Genomic DNA, 16534 nt, shown 5'->3' with positions numbered 1-16534 from the left:
TACCCGAGTACCTGTCCCGGCCCATCAGAGTACCCGAGTACCTGTCACGGCCCATCAGAGTACCCGAGTACCTGTCCCGGCCCATCAGAGTACCCGAGTACCTGTCACGGCCCATCAGAGTACCCGAGTACCTGTCCCGGCCCATCAGAGTACCCGAGTACCTGTCCCGGCCCATCAGAGTACCCGAGTACCTGTCCCGGCCCATCAGAGTACCCGAGTACCTGTCACGGCACATCAGGGTACCCGAGTACCTGTCACGGCACATCAGGGTACCCGAGTACCTGTCACGGCACATCAGAGTACCCGAGTACCTGTCACGGCACATCAGAGTACCCGAGTACCTGTCACTGCACATCAGGGTACCCGAGTACCTGTCACGGCACATCAGGGTACCCGAGTACCTGTCACGGCACATCAGGGTACCCGAGTACCTGTCACGGCTCATCAGAGTACCGGAGTACCTGTCCCGGCCCATCAGAGTACCCGAGTACCTGTCCCGGCCCATCAGAGTACCCGAGTACCTGTCCCGGCCCATCAGAGTACCCGAGTACCTGTCCCGGCCCATCGGAGTACCCGAGTACCTGTCACCAGGCCATCGGAGTACCCGAGTACCTGTCACCAGGCCATCGGAGTACCCGAGTACCTGTCACCAGGCCATCGGAGTACCCGAGTACCTGTCACCAGGCCATCGGAGTACCCGAGTACCTGTCACCAGGCCATCGGAGTACGCGAGTACCTGTCACCAGGCCATCGGAGTACCCGAGTACCTGTCACCAGGCCATCGGAGTACCCGAGTACCTGTCACCAGGCCATCGGAGTACCCGAGTACCTGTCACCAGGCCATCAGAGTACCCGAGTACCTGTCACCAGGCCATCAGAGTACCCGAGTACCTGTCACCAGGCCATCAGAGTACCCGAGTACCTGTCACCAGGCCATCAGACCTATTTGCAGCCCATGTCTCATAGAATATACGTTGGGGTGTTTGCTTTCCAAAATGGGGTCATTTTGTGGGTAATTGCACTGTCCTGGTGGTCCAGGACCTTCAAAAGTGTGATGGGTAGGAATGAAATAAGATGTGTCATTTATGCTCCTAGAACGCCTGAACGTACTACTTCAATGTTCGGCCTCTCTATGTGGCCAGGCTGTGTAAAAGTCACACACATGTGGTATCGCCATACTCGGGAGGAGTAGCAGAATATATTTTGGGGTGTAATTTTTGCTATATACATGCTATGTGTTAGAAATATCTTATAAATTGACAATTTTGTGTAAAAAAAAAAATGCGTTTTAATTTTTTTCCACATATTCCAAAAACTTCTGGAAAATAAATAACCATTCAAAAGACTCATTATGCCTCACAGATTATACGTTGGGGTGTTTGCTTTCCAAAATGGGGTCATTTTATGGGAAATTCCATTGTCCTGGTACTCCAGGGACTTCAAAAGTGTAATAGGTGGTTGAGAAACGAGATGCGTAATTTTTGCTCGTAGAACGTCTGAAGGTACTACATCAATGTTCGGCCTCTCTATGTGGCCAGGCTGTGTAAAAGTCCTACACATGTGGTATTGCCGTACTCGGGAAGAGTAGCAGAATGTATTTTGGGATGTAATTTTTGCTATATACATGCTATGTGTTAGAAATATCTTATAAATTGACAATTTTGTGTAAAAAAAAATGCGTTTTAATTTTTTTCCACATATTCCAAAAACTTCTGGAAAAAAATTAACCATTCAAAAGACTCATTATGCCTCACAGATTATACGTTGGGATGTTTGCTTTCCAAAATGGGGTCATTTTATGGGAAATTCCATTGTCCTGGTACTCCAGGGACTTCAAAAGTGTAATAGGTGGTTGAGAAATGAGATGCGTCATTTTTGCTCGTAGAACGTCTGAAGGTACTACATCAATGTTGGGCCTCTGTATGTGGCCAGGCTGTGTAAAAGTCTCACACATGTGGTATCGCCGTACTCGGGAAGAGTAGCGGAATGTATTTTGGGGTGTAATTTGTTGTATGCATATGCTGTGTGTGAGAAATAACCTGATAATATGACAATTTAGTAAAAAAAAAATAAAAAATCTTCATTTTGCAAAGAATTGTGGGAAAAAATGACAACTTAAAAAAAACTCACCATGCTACTTACTTAATACCTTGGGATGTCTACTTTGTAAAAAGGGGTCATTTGGGGGGTATTTGTACTTTCCTGACTTGTTAGTGTCTCAAGAAATGAGATACACCTGATGTACTGAAGGCCTGATCAGAAGTGATCAATTTTCAGTGATTGGCACCATAGTTTGTAGACTCTATAACTTTCACAAAGACCAAATAATATATACTAATGTGGGTTATTTTTACCAAAGATATGTAGCAGTATAAATTTTGGCCAAAATTTATGAAGAAAAATTACTAATTAGCAATAATTTATGACAGAAACTAAGAAAAAGGCATTTTTTTTCACAAAATTTACGTTTTATTTTATTTATCGCACAAAAAATAAAAAACCCACTAGTGATTAAATACCACTAAAAGAAAGCTCTATTTGTGTGGAAAAAAGGACGCAAGTTTCATATGGATACAGTGTTGGATGACTGAGTAATTGTCATTCAAACTGTGAGAGCGCTGAAAGCTGAAAATTGGTCTGGTCAGGAAGGGAGTGTAACTGCACTGTATTGAGGTGGTTAAACACAAAAACTGATTCTGAAATACATTCTTCCTGATGGAAGTGGATTCCTTCCTAAACATCATGTGGACTGTCAGATCACAGGGGTGGTCTACCTAATTTAAAGTATATGTGGAGCATTTTATATAGGGGAAAACTAAACATCAGTTTTGGTGGTGTATCCCTGAATATTGACTGTGGTATGTCTAGGTAGACAGGTGGGTTTAAAACCTAATAATAATGTCAGAGCCATTTAATTTATGGTCCATGTGCATGAGAATCCTAGAGGGGGAGGCGGGGAACTTAGACAATCAAATCTTATAACTTCCTCTTTAAGCCCTTTCTATGAAAAAGTAATTGGTGCCGGCGAAACCCATGCGTGTCTTCTGGTTTGTTATGTGTAATTGAACTAGGGTGTGGCACCTTGATTACTGCCCTAAATTGACAGATTTGATTGAAAAAAAAAAAAAACACAAAAAAAAAACCAAACAAACAAAAACGATTTACCTGTTGAACTGGAGGAAAAGGGGACCAAAGAATGAATTATATGCACACAGACTTCCACTTTAACAAACCCTGTGAGTTTCCACATTAGGCCCTTTTATTTTTAGAATCAAAGCCAACAAGTAACCATCTTCAGTATGTTTGATGTTATATATTACAACAAATGTACAAAAAAATAAAAGAAAAATATAAAAAAAAAAAAAAAGAACCCCAAATTTAGTCCTCATCTGAGTCATTGTTTTTGTTTGTGGATACGGCGCTCCTAATTGAAGTCATGAGCTGATCCTGAATTTGTTGTCGGGGATTTTCCTCAAGGTCTGTCTTGATGGCACCAGATTCTGAAAGTTTCCATTCTAATTCTATGGAATCAGAAGTCACACCATTAGTATCCCCACATTTAGAACTGAAAATATCCAAATACTGATTCTACACTACAGAAACAAATATGCAGTACATACAGTATACATTTTCCCATGTTTTCGCTCGTTACGTCCTGGTTCAAACTGGTGCGGCTTTGAAATCACGCTACTTCAGTACGATTTGTGTTGCCGATTTCATTGCGGCTTGCGATTTCATTTAATAGAAATCTATTCAAGCCGCAAAGAAATTAGTAAAAAGTAGTGCAGGAACCTTTCATAATTGCTGTGACATGAGTTGCGGCAATATGAATGGTTCCACTGCTGGCAATGGGGTGCAACTTGTCATGCGATTTGACAGTTCCAAATCGCATGATAAGTTGCACTGTTGTGAATGAGGGCTTAAAGTACAGTAGAATACCAGTTACACCTCCAAACAATCCTGTAAACCATGGGTCTTCAAACTACGGCCCTCCAGTTGTTCAGGAACTACAATTCCCATCATGCCTAGTCATGTCTGTGAATGTCAGAGTTTTACAATGCCTCATGGGATGTGTAGTTTCACAACAGCTGGAGGGCCGTAGTTTGAGGATCCCTGCTGTAAACAAACTTCCTGTTTGAGTGTACAACTCTTGTGCACTGCACTGAAATACCAGGCAGCTATTACTACTGTCCAAGTCGTCGCTAAACTATAGAACATCTCCCTCTTATGTTATGGAAATGAGAAACAAAAGTGTTCTTTAGTACATCAGAAGAGAGGCTAGGCTGACAATACTGCAATATAGGTACCATGTTGTCAGCTCACACAGGAATTTATGAGCGCACCAGATTTCTGGAAGATCAACAGCTATAATTTACAAAATTTTTAGAGGCATCTGTCATGGAGAAATGTATTCCAGAGAATACATTTATTTATATAGTTTTTCGGCCAGATATACACTTTAAGAATACGTTCTCCCAATGTACTACACACAAATCATTTTAGTCCTTATATTTTTTATTCAGGTGTTAAAGCACACATAGATTGCACACTCTTCATAGAATCAAACCTTATGCCCCGTACACACGGGCGGAATGTCGGTTAAATTTTTTTTTTTTTTTTTTAAACGGGCAACACTCTGCCGTTGTGTATGTCGGTCTGTCCAGCCGGCTTCTGTCGGATGTGCAAATTGGAAAACCAACAGCCGACCGACTCCTGATCATCCCCCTGTCAGAACACAACAGCTCAGTGGGGGAGATCATTGGACTAACTTCACATAGTTAGTATAGCGGCTCCAACCGGAGTGGTCAGTTTTTTTTTTCATGCAACACTGAAAAAAACTTGTAGTGTGTACCCGGGTTTAGCCTGTTCCTTTAAGTGGTTGTAAACCCTTACGTATACCCAGTGAAGTGACTGGTCTCAGGTGATACACAGAGATTAAACAAATCCTCCTACATAAGTTGTACCTGTCTAACTGCAGTCCTCTCTTCTCTACAGCTGTTCAAAGTGAAGAATTTTAAAAGCTTATTTGAGCTTGCAGAAAGCAGGGGTGGGGAGCTGAAGTTACACTCTGCAGATGTCAGTGAGAAGAGCTCCGAGAGCTGATTGGAGGGGAAAAAAAAAAAAACACACACACCCAGCCACCCATCCCTTCACACAGCACACAGGAGGAACAAATCTGAGTCTTTCAATCACAGGTTGTGTGCTGAGCTCCCTCCTGTCACCTTTTTTACCTCTTGGTGTCAGAAACATTTGTCAGCTGATAGCAGATAAAGGAGGCAGCAGGCAGAAATCACACTTGATTGAGACAAGTACACACTATAGAGCAGGGATGTGCAATTAGCGGACCTTCAGCTGTTGCAGAACTACAATTCTCATGAGGCATAGCAAAACTGACAGCCACAAGCATGACACTTGTAGTTTTGCAACAGCTGGAGGTCCACTAATTGCATATCCCTGCTATAGAGGGATATGCTTTGTTCATATTTCTTGTCAGAAATTTGCAAATCTTGTGTCCCTACTACCAGCATGCAGATAAATACTCAACCTCCGAAGGTCACATTTGTTCAAAAGCCACTGAATCTGCTATAATGTTTTGGCTACATGTGAAAAGACATTAAAATTTGTGCACATGTACCTAGCAAAATGAGACCTGGTGTACATAAAAAGTAGTTCACAGAAATTGTTGCATTTTATATCACCATTGTCTTTAACGGCTATCGGCTATTTACTTACCATCCTGTGTGAGATTCATTCCACCAAACACTAAAGGTCCTATGAATTGAGCACGAATTTCACCACCTCGATAAACAAAGATGGTGGGTAGGTTCTTATCAGGATAGTTTGGTATACACGTTGTTGAAATTGCTTTCACAAACTTTGTATCTTTAAACTTTCTTGCAAGCACTGCTAGGTGCTGGTTTATTAAACTGCAAAGCGGGATTCTAAAAATAAAGCAAAAAATTAAAAATAAGTGTTTGACATGAGAATTATCTAACAGTTGTAAAAGTAGAGCAAGAGTGTCCAAATTATACATTCAGTCAAAAACGGAAGGGATCATGAGGATATAAAGCAGGGGTCTACAAACAAGTTTACTGTGTTTCAAACTTTAGGGGGGCCGGACTGATCAGTGGGAATAGAAATGGTTTCTGGCATCAGTGGGAGTAAACAGTGACCTATCTTTGGTATTAGTGGGATAGTCACCCTCCCCCCCAGGTTAGGGCCAGTGGGAGAAATAGCACCAAATTGTTGATGTCAGTGGCCGGAAATATGCCCCATTCTTAGTGTCAGTGGGCCAAAGTATTTTATATCAGACCAATGAATAATGCTCCAAGGGCCGGATAAAAGCAAGCAAAGGGCTACGGTTTGGAGAACACTGATATAAAAGGATTACTGGTACAACAGAGCAAAAAATAAAAAAATAAACACAACACACACATTTTCAATGACATACAAAATTCCTGTACAACATGCTTCAAAGTGTCTCTATAGCTTTTACATAAATATACAATAAAACCCCCACAAGGATCACCACTGAGTAATACATACCCCTGTTTGTAAAGGTGCAAGAGCACCCAAAGATCTTTTCCTGCGTTTGTGATTTCTTGCACATAGTCCTGCCCGGAAATCTCCATCACTTCCCCAAATTTATTCTTTATTTGTGTTGCTTGCCACTGAGCCAGTCTCTGTTGTCTACAAAAGACAAAACACACAAACACTACCAGTGAAAGTAAAAATGTATGGTTTTAAAAATCTTAAAATAGCTTCCCTGAATGCATGAAATGTTTTCAGTGGTTGTAAAAGAATATTCTATATACAGAAGAATTCTATATGCATAAATATTAGCAACAGAGACAAAGAGTAATGCCCCATACAGACAGTCGGACATTCCAACAACAAAATCCATCTGATTTTTTCCGACGGATGTTGGCCTAAACTTGTCTTGCATACACAGTCGCACAAAGTTGACAGAAAATCCGATCATTCAGAATGCGGTGACGTATAACACGTGCGATGGGACTATAAACGGGCCAGTAGCTAATAGCTTTCGTCTTAGTCTATTCTGAGCATGCGTGGCACTTTGTCCGTCGGAATTGTCTACACACGATCGGAGTTTAAACGATCGGATTTTGTTGTCGGAAAATTTTAGATCATGCCCTCAAACTTTGTGCATCGGAAAAAGTCAGATGGAGCCCACACACGGTCGGATTTTCCGACAACATGATCCGATCGCACATTTTCCGTCGGAAGATCCGATCATGTGTATGGGGCATACGTTGGTCTTATGATACAAATACAGCTGCAGAGTGTCACTTCTTGCTGTTCTGTCCATTTACTTCAGCAGTCCCCATTCACACTTCACCCAGCCATAGATGGATCGAATCTTAGACAGTTTGATGGCTCGATTCATCTATAGGCAGGCTGATTGTACCAAAGTCGTTCGATTGATCGACTTGGGTACAACCAGCGCATCAGGTTTTTAAGCATGCGATTCTTGCCAGCGGTTAGAGCCGCTAACAGTAATCATTGTGCTCTTCTGGCAAGGACAGCTCCCCACACCCACCCGCTGGGAGAATACAATAGCTCCACAAAAGGGATTCAAGCAAGTGATAGTGTGTACCAGGCATCTCAAGCATGCCCGCTCGACAGGAGCCACCCCGTGTGTACATCTGCTTACATCCAAGTCAGTTTATGTCTTAGAGAAAAAAAAAAAAAAAAAATGGGAATGGTGTGCATTCTTTCCTATTTTTCTTGATATCAAATACATGTAAACAGAAATAAACATTATGTCTATGTTTGTTTTAGGCAAGAAACATTTTTTGTTTATACTTCTGATGGAAAAACGGACATGTAAAAAAATGGATGCAAAAAAAAACAAATGTAAAACGTAACTGAAGACAGATGTGTAAACCGGTGTAACCTGTATCAGTACAATAAGGGGGAAAAGCATTTGATCTTGTACGTTTACCCACTGACAAAGAAATGATCAGTCTATCATTTTAATAGTAGGTTAGTTTAACAGTGAGAGACAGGATAACAAAAAAAAAAAAAAAAAAAACGCATTTAAAAAAAAAATACTAATTGATTTGCATTTTATTGAGTGAAATAAGTATTTGATCCCCTATTAACCAGCAAGATTTCTGGATCACAGGTGTATTCTATACAGGTAACAAGCTGAGATTAGAGAATGCCAAGCCAGTCTCCAGACCTTAATCCCATAGAAAATATGTGGAGGGAGCTGAAGGTTCGAGTTAAAAAACATCAGCCTCGAAAATCTTAACTTGGAGAGGATCTGAATATAAGTGTGGGACAAAATCTCTCCTGAGATGTGTGCAAACCTGGTGGCCAACTACAAGAATTGTTTCAATTGCCAACAAGCGCTTTGCCACCAACTACTAGGTCATGATTTGAGATGGGGTCAAATACTTATTTCACTCATTAACCACTTAAGGACCGCCCACCGCATATATACTGCGACAGGGTGGCCCTATTATGTGAAACTACGAACCTGTACGACGTGTCATGCAAAAGTTCCTATGGGCACATGCGCACCTCTGTACAGCGGGGGAGCCGATGTGTGGGTCCAGCAGCCACGATGTCCACCGGCCACCCGCGATCGCTCCTCAGAGACGAAAAACGGGGATCTGCCAGTGTAAACAAAGCAGATCCTATTCTGACAGGAGAGGTCAGTGAGATTGTCTGTTCCTAGTGATCAGGAACATGAATCTCTCTGTACTCCCAGTCAGTCCACTCCCCCTACATTTGGAAACACCTCCCTACGACACACTTAACTCCTTGATATCCCCCTAATCATCTATACAGTGATCAGTGGCTATTTTTAGCTCTGATCACTGTATTAATGTCACCGGTCCCAAAAAGTGTCCGATCTGTCCGCCGCAATGTCACATTCCCGCTAAAAATTGCTGATCACCATTACTAGTAGAATAATAATATTATAAAAATGCAATAAATCTTTCTCCCATTTTGTAGACACTATAACTTTTGCGCAAACCAATCAGTATATGCTTATTGCGATTTTTTTTTTTTTTTTTTTACCAAATATATGTAGAATATATGTTGATCTAAACTGATGAAGAAATTAATTTTTTACATTTTTAGGGGGGGAAATTTATTATAGCAAAAAAAGTAAAAAAAAAAATTTTTTTTTTTTAAAGTCGATTTTTTTTTTTTGGTTCTAGTGCAAAAAACTGCAAAGGCTTTCAAATACCACCAAAAGAAAGCTCTATTTTGGTGGAAAAAAAAAAGGACATAAATTTTGTTTGGGTGCTATGTCGCACGACCACGCAATTGTCAGTTAAAGCGATGCGCTGCTGTATCGCAAAAAAATGGCCTGGTCATTAAGGTGGTAAACGTTTTTCTGGATATTTATGTTGTTATTCTGTCTCACTGTTAAAATAAAACTACCATTAAAATTATAGACTGATCATTTCTTTGTCAGTGGGTACATGTATAAAATCAGCAGGGGATCAAATACTTTTTTCCTCTCACTGTATATGCTTGTTTTTTTAGGTAAAAACCATGACTGAATCGATGAGACCCATGTGAAAAGGATGTCACTCTGTACAAAGCAAATCCCAAATTCACCAAAAACCACCTACTTAATTAAAACATAAATATTAAGTATTCTGGTTATTTCACAAAAACTGGCGAAAAGAAAAAGAACAGCATATTTCAGTCACTGTCAAAAACAAGTTATCAAGTTTCATTTAAATTGGTTTTAAACTGCAGATGTTGCAAAAAAAAAAAAAAAACTGCAAGGCAATGGCACAATGTGCCAGTATGCATTGCATACTAGCACATTATGAATTACTCACCTTAGAACGAAGCCCTCCCGTGCTCTAATGCCACTGCTGAGAGGGCTGACATGTTCTCCCCGATTTTGTGATTGGCTAGGTATGCCGGATCTTCAGAGTGCATGTGCCAGTGATGTCACTGGCTGGATGCAGAGTGACTATCTCCTAAAAGTGAAGGTTTAGGAGATATAAATTTTACCTACAGGTAAGCCTTATTATATGCTTACCTATAGGTAAAAATGACCAAGCAGGGTTTACAACTGCTTTAAGAAAAAATAAATAAAAAAATCCTGATTGGGCAACAATACTACCAATAAAGCCTCATACACACGATCGGATTTTGTACAAACTTTCCTGTGGATTTTTGTACAAAGGGCGTCGGCCGAGAACTTGTAGTGCATACACACAGCAGGACTTTTTCAGCCAACTTTCACCAAATCACGTGGTTTTTCTGCTCTTTACCTTTGGTCAACTGGTCTGTATTGTTGTCTGATCTTTTGCATTGCATGTTTGTACTTTGTACAAAATTCCTATGGTTTTCTGTACACACGATCGGACTTTGCTCCGTTTGCACAGCCAACAAAAGTCTGATGAAAACAGAAAAAGTTTGTCCGATGGAGCGTACACACGCTCTGATGTTGCTTTGAAACAGCCAATTTGCATGTTTGTTGGCAAAAAAATCCAATTGTGTGTATGGGCCTTTAGAATTTAACTCCATGGTGTTTACCAACAACTACTCACCTATACATTTCTATAGCTCTCTCATCTTCCTCACTAAACTCATCCTCATTCTCTTCTAGCTCTTCCAGCGTCATATCCTCATATGTTTTCACTGAAATACAAAAATACATACAGGCATAAAACAAGCGAAAAACGTAGCTGTTGGAAAACCCTTAAAGTGGTTGTAAACGATCACCTTGTAAAACAACCTATTAGCTTAAAACTGAAATGAAAGGCAAAACATTTGTGTATAATAATATATATATTTATCATTTTCTTTTATAAGTGAAAGCATTCTCTCTGTTCCCAGCTGCATAAGAGCTGGGGGGAGGAGAAGCAGAAGCACAATGAGCTTCCTAGTGAAAGGCTATGCAGAGGGAGTGTCAGGACAAGTCTGATCATTGGAGGAAAGCAGGCTGAATTCCCCAGCAGAGATAGAGAACTGACCATGCTGTGCTTTCCTGCTTAGTGTGGTCAGTATTTATTAGGAAAGCACAGAACTGGCAGGAACTTCACACGGAGCAATACAAAGAGCTACTACATGGTACAGCAGGCACATATCAGGGATATGAAATGCTGGGGTAATAAACACTTGAAGTGAAATGATGAAATCTGGTGAGGTCTGCACCCCTTTTTCTCAGAAAACTATCCTTTTATTAGTAAAGTGTAATTGTTCTCACCAATGGACTGCTGGGTCAGAATCCCTTCTTCCTCCACTTCATCCTCCTTCGGTGCCTCTTTAGGAGGTAGGATACCTTTTTTACGCAGAATGTCATTCCACTCGGTGTCTGCGTTTGGATCCTGAAATCAGACAAAACGCAGATGAATAAAAGGAGTCAAAGCTTGTTTACATTAGCATTGCCCTCCTGAAGAGTGTTTTGCAGAGAATCACTTTACAGATTATGTTTGATCGGCAGCCTCCTCATCCTTTTTAACCCCTAAAAGCCCCTGCCACTGCCCGGCAACCACATGCACTGCACGCAGTTGCGGTGCAGCCCCATTCATAGGTCACATTCCGTGAGTGGTACTGGTTGAAGGTGACAGGGGGAGAATTTTTGCTGCAGCCACAACACATTGCAGTATGTGTACACCCCCCATCTGGTTGCCTTTGCAGCTTATGGAGGAAAAGGGGGCAGTAAAAAAAAACGTGCCTCAACACCCGCATTTTACCTGACCCCCAACAGCAAACAAACCCTTAGGGTTGCCAACACGAATACTGTAAATAAAGCTGAGGTACACAGTATGAGAATATTGGGCACCCCCCTCCTCTACCATGTGCCTCATTTTCCTTTACCGCCTGGAGCAAATATGTTAATGCACCATTTATTTTGTAAAACCTCAATAAAGACGATTTAAACAAAAAAAAAAAAATGATATATATATATATATATATATATATATATATATATATTGGGCGAACGATCGGCTGGTTTTCCTTGATGTGTCACAGCAATTTGGAACCGAGGATATAAATAATGTACGAAAATTCTTGTACAACAAAGACTTTTTGTGATCTATGGTGGCTGATTATGTGCAGTGTTTCGTATCTGCTATTTCTTGTTACGACAGTCGTTCAGAAACAGTAAACACTAAACAAAAATCATTCGTTCTGTTCACGTAAAAATAGGAAAATTTGGGGGTTTGTCCCTTCGGAAATTTTCATCTGCAAAGTCGGAATCAGGAATGTTGAAAGCGGTGTACACTATGGATGAACTCCAGCGTGTTCGCACGCTCCACAGGCAGAGCCCGCCGGGGAGTCGGCACTGCGCTAATCACAGGCAGTGAGGCATTGCCCGGATGCGTGGCTGCAGAGAATGGGAAAGGTATCACTGCCTGTGATTAGCGTAGTGCCGACTTCCTGGCGGGCTCTGCATGTGGCGTGTGCGAACACGCTGGAGCCCATCTTTAGTGTACACATTATACGAAAATCAAATGAGCGTGCCTCATACAGAATTTTCCGCTCTGATTTCTCATAACGTACTTTAACCACTTGCCGACCGCCGCACGACGATGTACGTCCTATTTTTGAAGAGGGATATCTCGGTAACGGCAGCAGCTGCTGCCACAACCGAGATATCCATCTCTTCAGGCGGCGGTCGGCTGTACGATAACGGTGGTCTCCGCGGCGGATTCCCCCGCGAGATCACCGCTGTCGGCGGCGGGAGAGGTGCCACCCCCCCTCCCGCCGCCCTCCCGCACCTTCCGCCGCTTACCGGAGCCGTTGGTAGCGGCGGAGGCGATCGGGTCCTTCCGTCTGCTGGGCATAGAGACAAGTGAGGCTAAGATGGCCCCCACTCGTCTCTATACCATAGGAGGGTGGAAGCGACGTCAAAACGTCACTTCCGCCCATACCTCTTAAAGGTATATATTTTTTTTAAATGTCAGATTTTTTTTTTTTTTTTTTTGCATTTTAGCCCAAATATGAGATCTGAGGACCTTTTGACCCCAGATCTCATATTTAAGAGGACCTGTCATGCTTTTTTCTATTACAAGGGATGTTTACATTCCTTGTAATAGGAATAAAAGTGATCCATTTTATTTTATTTTTTTAAAAAGTGTAAAAATAAATAAAATAAATAAGAAAAAAAAAAAAATTTTTTTTTAAAACACCCCGTTACGACGAGCTTGCGCACAGAAGCGAGCGCATACGTGGAGTAGCGCCCGCATATGAAAACGGTGGTCAAACCACATATGTGAGGTATCGCCGCGATCGGTAGAGCGAGAGCAATAATTCTAGCCCTAGACCTCCTCTGTAACGCAAAAAATGCAACCTGTAGAATTTTTTAAATGTCGCTTATGGAGATTTTTGAGGCTAAAAGTTTGACGCCATTCCACGAGCGGGCGCAATTTTGAAGCGTGACATGTTGGGTATCAATTTAATCGGCATACCATTATCTTTCACAGTATAAAAAAAAATTGGGCTAATTTTACTGTTGTCTTATTTTTTTATTCAAAAAAGTGAATTTTTTCCAAAAAAAGTGCGCTTCTAAGACCGCTGCGCAAATACGGTGTGAAAAAAAGTATTTCAATGACCGCTATTTTATTGTCTAGGGTGTTAGAAAAAAAACAATATAAAATGTTTGGGGGTTCTAAGTAATTTTCTAGCAAAAAAAACTGTTTTAAACATGGAAACACCAAGTCCGAAAAAGAGGCCTGGTCCTTAAGTGGTTAATGTACATAATATGTGTTTTTTAAATAGGTAGAGCTTATTAAGAAAATAAGTCACCAAGCAGAAGGTTTACAGCAGGGATAGGCAACCTGGTGCCCTCCAGCTGTTGTGGAACTACATTTCCCACGAGACATTGTAAGGCTGGCAGTTAAAATGACTCTCAGAGGCATGATGGGACTTGTAGTTCTGCAAGAAGCTGGATGGCCCCCGGTTGCCTAACCCTGATTTACAGCAACTTCTGCAAACGCAGACCTTTCTAGAAGGCCCATACTACTCTCAATATTCCCTGGGCATTATAGGACAAGCCCGAGTTCCCTGATTTCATTGGACAGGGACAGAGAAGCGGAGGAATACTGTGTACCTATGGGGAGGGTCGAACATCAAATGGTTGCGATTTTCCTGACTCACCTGCATCTTGTTTAATTCCGAACACAATCACGGCGCTGCTCCTCCCTGTGAAAATCCAATATTCCTATAGGTCAATGATCTTTCTTTTCAGCATTAGATTGGTTAACCTATGTTCTATACAATCACGGTACCTTCTATGCACCAGCAGCTCCAACACACTGCGTGAGTATGGGGGGAAGTAATTTCTGGTCACACCAGACACTACTTCCGCCCCATCACCATATCCTTATTAGGACACACATAGCAGAAGGCCGTATACAGCCTGTGTGACGGGAGCAGCTGGGCTGTGGCCATATGTTGTCTGATACACCAACACGAGCATCCCCCACATCCCTTTATACATGCGGCCCCTTTACTTCCCTCTGGTGGTCATATGAGTTATGGCCATGAAAGGAGGCATCCTGAATTACCTTTAGATGTGAGCGAGTCTCTGCCCCTTAGGATTATTATTATTATTATTATTATTCAGGATTTAAAGAGGAAGTAAACCCTGATGGGTTTACTTCCTCTTTCATTCCCTGCAAAGGCAACGCATAATGGACTACTATGCATCGCATAGTAGCCCATTATGTGTCACTTACCTGACACAGGAGCCAGCGAAGTCGCCGCTGTCCCCTGTAGTCCGCCGCATCCATCTTGTTGGTGGGGTCTCGCAGCTCCGCCGCTGTCATTCGGCGAAGCCGCGATGACGTCACTCCCGCGCATGCGCACGGGAGCCGACACGCGCGGCAGCTCAGTCGCTTAGAATGCTCATTTGCGCCGTAGACAGCGGTGCCCGTTTTCGGGCAAATATCTCCTAAACCATATAGGTTTAGGAGATATTGCTTGGACCTACAGGTAAGCCTTAACCACTTCAGGACCGCCGTATTGCCAATGTACGTCAACACAATGGCACAGGCAGGCACAATCACGTAGATGTACGTGCCTGCCTTCCAGCGGGTGGGGGGTCCGATCGGACCCCCTCCCGTTGGATACGACGGTCCGGTTCGCTCCAGGAGCGCTCCGTGATGAGGGGATGGCCGTTGGTTTTCGGCCACCCCCTCTGGATCGCTCCTGGCCAATGAGAAGCTTCCTCCCACTCTGTATTGTTTACACAGGAAGGAGGAAGTGATGTCATTCTCCTCGGGGCGGTCTTTTTGACCGGACTACAAGGAGAAGACTAATAGTAAGTGTGCACCAACACTACACTGACATGTAGGTACACACAGGCACACAAACCCCCCCCCGCCCCCCCTCCCCCCCCAGTCACAGTGTCACTGATTGCATTGATCATTTCTTTACTGATCAATGCATTCAGTGTCAGTTGTGACAGTAAAAACTGTCAGGACAGTTAGTGTTAGGTCCAGGGTAGCCCCCTATCACCCCCCAATAAAGATTGAACCCCCTGATTGCCCCTAGAGTTAACCCTTTCACCCCCTTTTGCCAGTGTCACTAAGCGATCATTTTTCTGATCGCTGCATGTGTCGCTAGGTAGCTAGTTATTTTTTTAGGTTCACCGCCAGGTTTTTATATCGCTAGGTACCCCGATATACTACCCAATAATGGTTTTAACCCCCTGATTGCCGCTAGTTAACCCTTTCACCCCCTTTTGCCAGTGTCACTAAGCGATCGTTTTTCTGATCGCTGCATTAGTGTCGCTACAGTCGCTAGGTAGCTAGTTATTTTTTTAGGTTCACCGCCAGGTTTTTATAGCGCTAGGTACCCCGATATACTACCCAATAATGGTTTTAACCCCCTGATTGCCGCTAGTTAACCCTTTCACCCCCTTTTGCCAGTGTCACTAAGCGATCATTTTTCTGATCGCTGCATCAGTGTCGCTAGGTAGCTAGTTATTTTTTTAGGTTCACCGCCAGGTTTTTATATCGCTAGGTACCCCGATATACTACCCAATAATGGTTTTAACCCCCTGATTTCCGCTAGTTAACCCTTTCACCCCTTTTGCCAGTGTCACTAAGCGATCGTTTTTCTGATCGCTGCATTAGTGTCGCTACAGTCGCTAGGTAGCTAGTTATTTTTTTAGGTTCACCGCCAGGTTTTTATAGCGCTAGGTACCCCGATATACTACCCAATAATGGTTTTAACCCCCTGATTGCCGCTAGTTAACCCTTTCACCCCCTTTTGCAAGTGTCACTAAGCGATAATTTGTCTGATCGCTGCATCAGTGTCGCTAGTGTCGCTAGGTAGCTAGTTATTTTTTTAGGTTCACCGCCAGGTTTTTATAGTGCTAGGTACCCCGATATACTACCCAATAATGGTTTTAACCCCCTGATTGCTGCTAGTTAACCCTTTCAGCCCTTTTGCCAGTGTCACTAAGCGATCGTTTTTCTGATCGCTGCATTAGTGTCGCTACAGTCGCTAGGTAGCTAGTTATTTTTTTAGGTTCACCGCCAGGTTTTTATAGCGCTAGGTACCCCGATATACTACC

General features: G+C 42.5%; 1 protein-coding gene across 2 annotated transcripts; it reads right to left on the bottom strand.

Annotated features, from left to right (window-relative positions):
- Nucleotides 1–3217: 3217 nt before the first annotated feature.
- PDCL3 (phosducin like 3) lies at nucleotides 3218–14361 on the bottom strand. Of its 2 annotated transcripts, XM_077482611.1 has the most exons (7): nucleotides 14241–14361; nucleotides 14110–14154; nucleotides 11213–11333; nucleotides 10554–10644; nucleotides 6547–6690; nucleotides 5734–5942; nucleotides 3218–3521 (listed from the first exon to the last, which is right to left on the bottom strand). In XM_077482611.1, exons 2-7 carry the CDS (start codon nucleotides 14113–14115, stop codon nucleotides 3379–3381), a joined length of 714 nt encoding a protein of 237 aa, XP_077338737.1. In that variant the 5' UTR covers nucleotides 14116–14154; nucleotides 14241–14361; the 3' UTR covers nucleotides 3218–3378. The 2 variants fall into 2 exon arrangements, with proteins under 2 accessions (XP_077338737.1, XP_077338736.1); XM_077482610.1 differs by having other exon boundaries at nucleotides 14110–14343.
- Nucleotides 14362–16534: the final 2173 nt, after the last annotated feature.

The sequence above is a fragment of the Lithobates pipiens genome, unplaced genomic scaffold (assembly GCF_037356315.1).
Source record: "Lithobates pipiens isolate NorthernLeopardFrog02 unplaced genomic scaffold, aLitPip1_a1.2 Scaffold_16, whole genome shotgun sequence".
Lineage (NCBI taxonomy): Eukaryota > Metazoa > Chordata > Amphibia > Anura > Ranidae > Lithobates > Lithobates pipiens.
This window is presented reverse-complemented; position numbering and strand designations above follow the sequence as displayed.

Bases quoted from the DNA above. Each gene is read 5' to 3' on its own strand.
- PDCL3 (XM_077482611.1), bottom strand. The intron at 10,645-11,212 runs GTGAGAACAATT...TTTGTATTTCAG, and splicing joins TCTGACCCAGCAGTCCATTG to TGAAAACATATGAGGATATG. The intron at 3,522-5,733 runs GTAAGTAAATAG...CTGATTCCATAG, and splicing joins AATGAATCTCACACAGGATG to AATTAGAATGGAAACTTTCA.